The sequence below is a fragment of the Cygnus olor genome, chromosome 5 (assembly GCF_009769625.2).
Source record: "Cygnus olor isolate bCygOlo1 chromosome 5, bCygOlo1.pri.v2, whole genome shotgun sequence".
Taxonomy (NCBI): domain Eukaryota; kingdom Metazoa; phylum Chordata; class Aves; order Anseriformes; family Anatidae; genus Cygnus; species Cygnus olor.
Genome location: NC_049173.1, coordinates 48962778 through 48973798, shown reverse-complemented (window position 1 = coordinate 48973798; position 11021 = coordinate 48962778). Strand labels below are relative to the sequence as shown.

Sequence of the window (11021 nt, the reverse complement as noted above, 5' to 3'; positions counted from 1 at the left end):
CGCAGATTGCAGATGAAATAAAGTGTATGCCAGTACCTTCCTCACCCCACCCAAAAGCGGTGTTTATGCCAAATCAGTATGAAAAGTGAAGTGGCCAAGACGACGGAAGGAAACAAGGCATTAGCTATGTATGCCAGCACTGTTGAACTGTAGAAATCATCACTGCGGAAGAGAACTGGTTGTCAAGATCCCACATAAGAAGACAGCAATTCACCAGTGCTCTGACTGATTCAGCAAGCAGGTGTTGGGTAGGTGTATTTGTAAATGCTGTTAAACTTCCAACTGCTAAATGCTTTCTGTTTGTTATAAGCTGTACAACATACATGCTGTGCTGTCTGTCCTTTTGGTGACTGTCCTTTTGACCCAGCCTGAAGTTCTTTCAGCTTCTGCTGACTCGGATGCTGAGGGTTTGATGCTTACTTTACTGGGCAGAAGAAGGCCTAGTAAAGCTTTGTTGAACATCTATGTACTCAGCATAGAGCTGACAACTTAGTATGTTCAAATGTGAATATGTACTAAAGCTCCCCCCTTTTTTTTGCTTATTTTTGTTTTGTATGTGGGAAAGGCTGTCCCTGACTGTTTACCATAGCTGTAGGATTTCTTCAGCATTTTGCTGGGCTTTTACTGAGTCGGTGGTTAACGGGGAGAACCTTCAGCCACTGCTCGGACTGCAGCATAGGGTAGAAGAACAAGTGGGGAGCCACCCACTAGCAAAAAAAAAAATAAAAAAATTGCTGCTGAAGTTATTCCAGCGTTGGGTTAACTCCTGTCACTAATCGTCTACGCAGGGAATGTAAAATGGAGACAGACCCAGGTGGAAATGCCATTTACATGACAATACGGGTTACCGGAAGGGAAAATAGGCACATACCCACCCATGGCTGAAGGTCCAGTTCCTCAGTGCAAAATTTTACAAGTGAATTAAGAAATTAAGTTTATATATATATAACAAAAACTTATCAAGTCTTAATTTCGCGTATCCTGCTGCTTACTAAATCGCGCACAGTTAACACCCTAAGCGCCTTACGCACCTTCGCAGTCAATTAGGGCCCCATTAGAGCCAAGCTCTTAAGTCCCTAAAACCCTGGCTCTGCTTGGGCCGGGGCTGCCCCTGCCGTGCCGCAGCCCCTCCCTGCGGGCCGTGGCCGGGCCGGGCCGTTCTCTTGCCCGGGCTGTGCCGTTGCCAGGGCCGTGCCGAGCCGCGCCAGCCCCGCCGCTCCGCCCCAGGGGCGGGCCAGGCGCTATGGCACCACCGCCCCGCTGCCCCACCTGCAGACGGTGCGGGGCTGGCAGGCGGCGGGGGCGCGGAGCCGGTGAGGGCCGCGGGGAGAACCGCTAGCCGGGCCGGGGGCTGGGAGCTGGGGGCCGGGGGTCGCCTTGCGAGGTCCGGCGGCACCGGGGTGCGGAGGGGCCCGGGAGGGAGGAGCGGGGCGGGGGGCAGCGTTGTTGGGGCGGCACGACGCGTCAGCCGGGCTCGCCTTCACAGCCCCGGGCCTGAGTCACGGCACCGCAGTGCGCTATAGGGGGACGCGGGGAGCCGAAACCTCCCCCCCCTTTTCGGGGGCTGCTTCACCCGGGGCCGGGAGCGGTGGTCCCAGGCGCCGAGCCGAGCCGCAGCCGCCCCCTGGGCGCGGCTCTGCCCGCGGGGACTGCGGAGAAATCCCGCCGCAGGCCGGGCAGCTCGGTGCTGCAGCGAGAGCAGCAATCCAGGGGTCTTAGCTGGGGGAGACCTGTCTTTCTCCTGAGCCGTGCTGTGAATCGCAGGCTACAGCATTTCTATTTATAAAAAAAGCTGCAGTTTTACCGGTGGCTCATCTCTCTGCAGTACAGGAGCACAGAAAAAATGACTGGTTTTCCCCAAAAAATAGATACGTCAGTAGGGTTACTACTGACAAAGCTATTCTGCTGGCTGCGATGACTTTTATTAACCTGCCTTACGTTGTTCTGGTCATGGCTTGGTGGCTACTATGAGGACTACTGTATTTTCTGCTTGTGCTGCTCTTGTTTTTTCCCTCAAAACCCTGCATGTTTCTTTATTTGTCAGGTCAGTCACGTGCTATAATAATGTCTCTTAGCAGGGCTACTGTATTGTAAATGCAATGCAGAAAAATCGTTGTTCAGAAATGAACGAGGAGAAGTTACCTGAATACAGACGGGCTTATGTTTTGGACCATTATGCCTGAAGCTCCGCTCCTGCACGCAAAAATCTCTACCCATAATCAAGTACTGGTTTTATTTAAGTGGTTAGGAATCTTGCGTTGACTCAGATGCTCCCCGGATTCAGTTCCTGGCACCACTCTGAGTCTGGTGAATGCCAAAAGGCAAAACTGCTGTGCTCTGCTGATAGCACTGTGTGGCTGAGGGCTCCGCTGAGATGGCGAGGTGCCCGGGGATGTTCTTGTTGCGGTCCAGGATGGCTCTCGCTTTAGCCACCAGCCTTGCCGTAACAGCCGGGCTAACGGCACTCCTGCAGATTGATGTCACTTGTGGGAAGAGCCTCTGGATACAGGATCTTGGAAGGCTCCTCACAAAGTTGTTTACCCTGGAAAAAATCACATCCCGCATCTGAAGGGTTTTATTTTTAACTTCAGCAATAAACAGAGGAAAAGAGTCTTCTCTTCTCTTCTCTTCTCTTCTCTTCTCTTCTCTTCTCTTCTCTTCTCGAAAAAATAACTAGACTTTGATGCAGAAGGATTTAAATAATGTTTTACAATGAAATTATCCTTTGAAGTTCACAGGCAATGTTTTGGGAGGAAAAAATCCATCCCAATGTGATTATGGCCTGCCACACTAGACTCTTAACTGCATATAGAAATAGTTTCAAGCAATATGAACGCGGTCTAGAGCAGCGATGCGAGTGCTTCATTGCGGTCTTATCATAAGTGGGACTTGTTACCTGAATTCCTGGAATTCTTGGGATTTCCAAATCCCACTTGGTCTTTGAAGATAAACGTGTCCCACGTCCTTCTACTGCACGTGCTGGTCCTTCTCTCGCCTGTGCCTGCTTGATACTTAGTCTGAAGAGCCTGTTCTCTGCAATAGCAGAGATGTTTTAGCGGTAGACGCTGCAGTCTGTAGCTCAGCCTCTGCATGCAGAAGTCTGTCTGGCAGTTCCTGCTGCCGTCGGAGTTACTGAAGCCTTACCTTCCCATCTTGCTGCTGCTTGCAGATGGTAGCCGTTGTGGAAGACTTGAGCGATGCCTGAGGTCGCATGGTGTGTAATTGCTTGTGCCAGCACCTCAGTGTGCATTTGGGCAGGGCTGGCAGGAGTGTGGGGAGAGGAGGAGCAAATGCCTCCTTAGGGCAGCTAGATCCGTACTGAGATATCGCTGAGAGAGGAAGGAGTGCGGTCTGGCTCCAGGGTTATCACTGAATTACTGTGAAAGCAAAGGCATTCAGACCTAAGCGACTTCTCTTTGTTAGGTGCACTTGCAGAAGGTTGCAGTTGGAATTAGTGAGGCCTGTTGGGTGATGCGATAAGCAGGAAGAGAGCCGGCTGAGCTGCAGCCTGCCAGGGGCCTCCGATGGCTGCGCTCTGAATAAAAACCCTGTTCTCAGAAGGTGCAAAGTCACTCCTCTCTCTTCCCCTTTTGTGACTTCTCTGGCTAGTGACTTCATTAAAATGGAGTCGAGTTTTGAGACCTTGATTCCTCACCATATGTTTTGCTAGTTCTGTGTCAATTTTTATTATAATAAACATTTAAAATCCATTTATGCCTCCAAACTAGGGGAGAAGCATGGTCAAGATGAATTGTTTCCTGTTAACCGTCTGCATCGTTCTGGTTGCTTTTTGTAGTTCAGGTGAGTACAAGGGAGGCTCTTTGCTGATGCAGTGTTATGACAGTGTGTGAAGAAATCATGGAAACTATGTCTGGGAAGGAAAAAAAAACAAGAAAGGTCTGCATTATTTAATACCACTTTTGGGAATGAGAGTAACCTTATAAGCAGGGCATAGTTTCTGTTGCTGATTGTCTTTGGTCAGAATGGAGATGCTTAATGTGGCAACAAAATGTTCAATTTTGCTGATGGAATATTGGATTCCTGTTGTATAAATTGGAAACTAGGTGTATAGAATGAGGGAGAGATGAAATTTAAAAAAAAAGGGATAGAATAAAATTCTGATAAAAGTATCTTTTGTCTGTCATTTTGGAAAATGTAATTTTTAAGGTAAAAGAAGCAAAAATTTAATACATTATTCTGCAGGTGACATGAAGATGAGTATATTTTAAAATGATGCAAGTACGTGCTTCAAAATCTTACTTTCAAAATTGCCAGTATCAGTATCACAGAATCATCTAGGTTGGAAGAGACCTCCAAGATCACCGAGTCCAACCTCTGACCTAACACTAACGCCTGTACATTTCATCTGGAGTCTTCAGTTTAATAACCAGGGATATGTTTTGTGACAGTTAGATGCAGCTGGTGTTCTTCCCTTTTACTTTTTAATGCTGATAATGTTTCAGCACTTTATTATTCAGTAAAGGTAAAACCTTGTCTTCTTAGGTTATGCCCTAAGGTGTTACCACTGTGAGAACAGCCCTTCCTTGTGCAAGACCAATAATACTTGCTTATCAACTGAAGATGCTTGCTTGCAGATGAGATTTGGTATGTATACTGTCCTACAGACTTAAAGTAAACATGGTTGTATCAATTTTCAGTGTCTGTGCACTTCTAATCTGGCCGTAACATGCATTTTTAGCCTCATGCAGAAGACGGCTTTGAATGCAAACATGAAGGTTGTGCTTGTAGTGAATTGATATATTTTGACTTGAAAGCAACTGATAAAGATGATGATGATTTAGACAGTTGATTTATACGTGTACTAGCACGCGCATAGATAACAGTATATACAGATGAAAAAAACAATAGTGGCTAGAAGAAAAAGCAGACAGCATTGACTTTAAAATACAAAATGTTTGTCTTGAATTTGTCACACTTTAAAAACAGATAAAGCATGCGTAACTTGTAAAACAAACTTGCAGCTGAAGACTCAGTCTTTTTTAAAATTATTTAAACAATTATATTTTTCTGAGTGTGAATTCACCTGCATCTAAGGAACATGGTCTAGGATATTCAGGGACATGGAGTTACTTTCCTAGTTGTTGAATAATGTTTGACTCTTTTGCTATGAGTGACAGGGTATTCATTGGAAAACCAGAATATCATAAAAGGAACTCACTATTGAATTTGTGGCTGGCACACATTTTACTTTAGACTTGTTACCTCTAAGGTGTCAAAGTGGGTAAGCTCATGAAAGCATAGAGGGGAGAAAACTGTTTACTGAATTTGAAGTTAATTGTGGTCATTCTAAGGTTAATAATTTCTAATGTAAATATAGGGTTAATATGATGCTAGATAAATACCTCAGCTGAAGGTCATTCTAGCTCTGTAACAAAGTATTTATTCGTCTCTCTATAGTCCTGGAGTTTGCATTCTATTTAAATGGCAGAAATGAAAATGTGGCAATCCTTCCAGACTTCCTTTGGATTGTGATTTACTCAGCACAGCCTTGTAATTGTTTCTTTTAACAAAGAGATTCTGAAGCTAATAACTGTCTAGTTGGAGGTCCCCCACTGTCCAGGCAAAATGACAGCTTGGCATCTTGCACCTTGTAAATGAAGATGTTTGCAACCATATTTTGCTGCTGGAGAGCCTGCTGCATATGTGCAAGTTATACAGAAATGGACGTGCCAGCCTAGAGCACTGCAGTAGATCAGCTCCGGCAGCTGTTATCGTAGTGCAGGTCCCTTGAAAGTGAAATACTGAGTAAAGTGAAATCTCCCATTTTCCCAGCTGGTTCCCTCTGCCCTTGAAAGACTTGTGCTGTCTTTGGACAGCAGGAGCAAGTATGGGATGGGACTGCCATCTTCCTGGGACAGTCCTTGCTAAAGTTTGTGACTTGTCATGGAGAAAAGAAGCTTCTAACACAGCTGGAGCAGGACACCTCTCCATGCTGCTAGCATCCTGATTTCTTTTTTTGTTCTTTCCCTTAAGCCTAGACTGTAATGAGCACAAACTGTATGCTTTCCTGCATGCAGCCTACAGCAGTTGTCCTTTGCCAGAGGCAGCAGTCAGGTACCTGAGGTGTTAAGCTAGATGGAATTCTAATTGGGTTCAATTCTGGTGTTCCGGGGAATAGGTGAGAAGAGGGGAAGGCTCTTCTGCTCTTCAGGCTGTGTCTTCCACATGTTGAGTGTAGAAATGAAGCCAGTCATATCTGATGGGACTTGCCTTCAGCACAAAAATGAGCTTGAGTTACTGGACTTGCTCTGAGCTTGGTGGAGGCAAACACTTGGACTGCTGGACAATGCAAGAGCTGCATGGTGAATTAGCAGACAAGTTGAGCTAGAAGGTTATGCGTTATCTTTGTCTGGCGGGAGCCCCAGAGGAAGAATTGTTTAAGCTCTAACCGCATATCTTCCAGTGGGTCGTTTAGTCTGAATGTGGAGCACTGGTTAGCTGAGCGATATATATATATTTTAATAAAAATAAGTAATTTGTATTTACATTTGAATTTTAAATATATATATATATCTTTTAGCCATATGCACGTATACAAGAGAGTACTGTGGTTGCAGGACTACAACTTTCTATCAATATTTGCACTACCGAAGTCCTAGTGAAATCACATTCAAAAACTTCCAAACACCTGGAGAGGGGAAAAAAAAAAAGCTTTAAAAAAAAAAAAAAAAGGCGAGTACATGATTGTCTAGGCAGTGATTCTCTCTCCATACCAAAAATTGCATTACTCTTAATCTGTTTAATTATTTTGCAGGTAAACTGAGAACGTCCTCCTGCTGGAAGATGTCCCAGTGCAATGTGAATGATATTGCTGTATTCTACCAGTTGGATAATTTTGAATACTTTTGCTGCCAACAAGACTTGTGCAATGAGAGCACAGTTACTGCAGTTAACAAAGCAGCTTTCAGTATTGTCTCTGTAATGACCATGTTATGGATGCTTCTGTAATAACCATTATCTATGCTGTACTTCCAAGCTGAAATTATACAAAATCATTAACTCTTTCCTGAATTGTACTTCTTGCACTTTCAGTTCCTAATTGGACTGAAGCTTGACCTTTAAATTTTGAATCTTTTTTTTTTTTTTTTTTTTAAGGCTACATCTGTTAAACTACTGTCTCCGTTCATGTGAAGGAGGACCTGTATTGTTAATGTTTTAGGGAATTCAGGAGTTTTGGCATGCTATCTGTGTGGGGAAAACACCTTGTTCTGAAATAGTGTCATCTTGTGGAGAACCTGAACAAACTTAAATGGGTTAAGTGGAGAGGAAGGAATGCGGTAGGTCTTGGGCCGGAAAACTGTCCCATTGTCCCTTGAATTTTAATTATTTTTCATTGGGATTTCTAGTTTTTTTTTTTTTTTGGATGCTACCTTTTTCATACACTGAGCAGTGTGTTTACCCTCAACATAGAAAGTGTTGGATCATAAGTATAAACTTGATGCGATGTTCATGATGAATGCTGAAGTATTTGATTTCAAGTGATGTAGACTCTTTGTTCCTGTCATTGTAACATTTTCTTTTCCTTTTTTCAAGCCAGTAACATAATGGTCAGTATAACTACTTTGGAAGAAAGCATCTAAATTTCTTAAAACCAAAACAAAATTAATGCTATAACTGAGGAACACACTTCCTCTTTTTATATTTCTGTGAGCTTGCAGACAACATATGCTAGCTTTCTTTCTAGGCTTTTTTTTTTTTTTTAGTTTTGCTTATTTTTTTTTCAAAGTCTAGGATTTAAGCTAAGCATGTGCTTTGCACTGAATATTTCTCGCTATACTGAAAATTGTTTATAAAATGCTAAGGAATTAAAATGGCACAACTTGTTTACTTTCCTGTATAATTAGCTTTTGCTTTTTTGAAAACATGGGCAGGTAAACTTAATCCTTAAAGCTTCCACATAAGAGTATTAAACAAAAATTTGGAGAACTTTATATTTTGACTTTTATGCAACCCTATAAATGCCAATCAAAATATATGTATATTTATACAGCATGCAGAAAAAACAGTTTGTATGTGTACAACTTCCAGAGCTCGAGCACTCTGCACATTGTTCTGACCCAGTGGTGGAGACAGGCCTTTGATGCTTCCCCTGGACTTAGGGAGCCTCTCAGTCGAGTACAATGTGAAATTTTCCTTTGTCTCGTTTGGAACTCTTAGCATATTCCTGCAAGAGTCATGGTCCGTTGCCAATGACATATTCTCTTTCTGAGGACCCTAGCTAGTGCTGTCCAGGGCACCAGTGACACCAGTTCACTCAGTCATAACAAAGGCAGGGGACAGCACTGTATTAATCCGAACCATCGTGTATTCTGCAGTGCATCTTTTGGTTAAGCTTATCTTAGCTATGAAAGCATCCTGGGATCTCTCTGATCACTCAAAATATGAAAGCTATGCTGTCTTTGATTAATAAAAATTCCAAAAAAGAAAATGGAGAGTGTGGTTATTTAACAGCATGCTACTTACAGCTGAGTATAATACTAGTTGTTTCTGTGTGGGATACATCCATGCTTCACATCCAGAGACTCTTGGTAAGTGCAAGCCAGACTTCTCTCACTTTTACCTGTGGATGGCTGCTACCTGTGGACGGTAAATTAGTTTTGGCAGAGTGATTATTTGTTTTACAGAGCTGTTATGCGTAGTGGTGTCTGGAGTGCCGGATAAATTGACACTGCTACCTGGTGGGCTTTTTGATTATCTAAATGGTTTGCTTTGTTCTAAATTAGTGGCACAACTAAAACCTGGTACTTAACTGTTCACCTTTGAGAAGACTTTATATATATATTTTTTATTTAATACCCATAATTTATACACTAATAGCCATCTAATCATCAAAGAGTATTCTATGCATCTCCTTCTCAATGTTCATTGTTTTTGTAGCCATTAGTCCTTTTTTCTTGGGCAAGAGTTTACAAAGGAGTTATTTTTCCCTATAAGCATATGAACAAGGAGATAGCTAATGGAAGCTGTCATGGAGAAATTCATTCTTGTGATCTGTCTTTGCCTGAATTCCTCCCTCATTCTGTTTTCCATCTTATACTTGGTGTCTTCCTTTGACGGGAGCTTGGGCATGGAGAGTTTGGAAGCCCTGTGGTGATGATGGGAAGGTGGAGCTGAAACACCTGGTTGGTAGGAATTTTGCTGTATCTTGTCTCAAGTCATCCTCTGGTTTTCCCACTCATAAATGATAAGGTGGGAGGGAGGTCTCCGTGCTATTTCAGGGTGCAGGAAATTCTTAAAAGAAGATGATGTATGGAAAAAGCAGAGAGGCAGAGCAAGCAATTTCCTCCCACCCCATGTTGGGATGAGAGAAATGAGGAGACTAAGAAGTGATGAGCTTTTGTTTGGCAAAATGTGGGGGAATTGCTAAGGCAATAAAGTAGTTTCAGCAGAGCATGCACATGAAGTAAGTTGGTATTGCACTAACTGGGGCATCTGGATACTGTTGTTACATAAATATTAAAGGCACCTGTCTCTCAGGGACTTGTATCTTGCTGGTAAATACAATCAGCCTTAGGCCTGGAGTCATAACAAGGAAGTCTGGCTATAAGACACACGTAAACATTAAAGCCAGTTATTTGTAAAATGTCCATGTTTGTTCCCACAGAAAAAAGTACATTGTACTTTTTGACTTGATAACTAAATTTTAAGATTGCACTAACGGGACCTTGATGCAGCACCCTGCATTTTAGAGGAGAACAGAGCAGCTAATTTGGCTGTGGGATCCCAGAAGGAAGCAGGTGGTCATTTCTACTCCCATCTTTCCAAGAACAGTTTATCTTTCATGGGGTTAAAAGATAGGATGTGCGCATGAGATTACGAATTTATATGCTGTGTTGATTACTACAGTAGGACAGACAGCTCATACAGCATAGGAAAAACTGTTCTGGAGCCTAGAAAAGTGAAAGTTTAAGAATGCTTTTGATTTCTTTCACTTAAGTGGAATGAAAAACAATGTTTGGAGCAAAGTTGCAGATAAGGAAGTTTACTGAATTTAGGAACTAATTTTGAAGAGTCTATTAATAAATGATGACACAAGGGTAAACGTGAAGCAGCAGGTCGCTAAACACAGACTGTTCCCCAGGCAACACTAATATGCACATCCCAATATATGAGAGTGGAAAATTCTGGGATTCTGGCCTACTGCAGAGACTACAGGGCTGGCTGTACTCAGGAGCCTATCTTACTTTACATGTAAACCTGTTATATCTACACCTTTTTCCCTATATGTTCTTCTGCTGATCTTATTTATTTTTCCTCAAAACCCTACTTGTTTATTTGTAAGGTCAGTCGTGTGCTATAATAAGGTTTGTTAGCAGGGCTACAGTTATTGATATACAATGTAGAAAAATCTCTGTTCAGAAGTGAACGAGGGGGAAAAGTTACCTGAATATTGATGGACTTATGTTTTGGACCATTATGCCTGAAGCTCCCCTCCTGCACACAAAAATCTCTACCTATGATCAATTATTGGTTTTATTTAAGAGGTTAGGAATCTTGTGTTGACTCAAATGCTCTCCGAATTCAATTCCCAGCACTACTCTGAGTCTAGTGAAGTTGCTCGTGGCACACTGCTGCTGTTCAGGAAGAGGGGTAACTCCACCCTTACTCACTGGATGTGTTTGGTTTGATGTTTGATACGAGAGTCATTTATACCACTTTGGTGGCTAAGGATGATAATGAAGTACATTCATTCCTGTTTTTCCTTTCTGATAGCTACTCAGAAATGCTAATTTTTGGCAGGTTTTGAGACCAATGAGGCTATGGAGACACTGCAGAATGGGACTAAAAAGTTGCATGTTCAGTGGGTGGAAGTTGTGGTCAGATGCACTCTTATTTGTTATGGAGAGGGCTGCAAACCTAAACTGACTGAAGCAGGACATAATGCAAACATGACTGTTTAACTTCTGTGCTAGTGGATGCATAAGAAGGACTAATTTGTGAGTGTAGTAATGATGATACTGGCTTAAATGTTTCTGTTGCTGTTTAAGGATCCAGTTTTT

The 11021-nt window shown here is 42.7% G+C and overlaps 1 protein-coding gene across 1 annotated transcript; it reads left to right on the top strand.

Moving 5' to 3' along the window:
- Positions 1-1141: 1141 nt before the first annotated feature.
- Positions 1142-8449, top strand: CD59 (CD59 molecule (CD59 blood group)). The gene is made up of 4 exons (XM_040559966.1): positions 1142-1313; positions 3729-3801; positions 4504-4605; positions 6776-8449. Exons 2-4 carry the CDS (start codon positions 3738-3740, stop codon positions 6967-6969), a joined length of 360 nt encoding a protein of 119 aa, XP_040415900.1. The 5' UTR covers positions 1142-1313; positions 3729-3737; the 3' UTR covers positions 6970-8449.
- The last annotated feature ends 2572 nt before the right edge of the window (positions 8450-11021 follow it).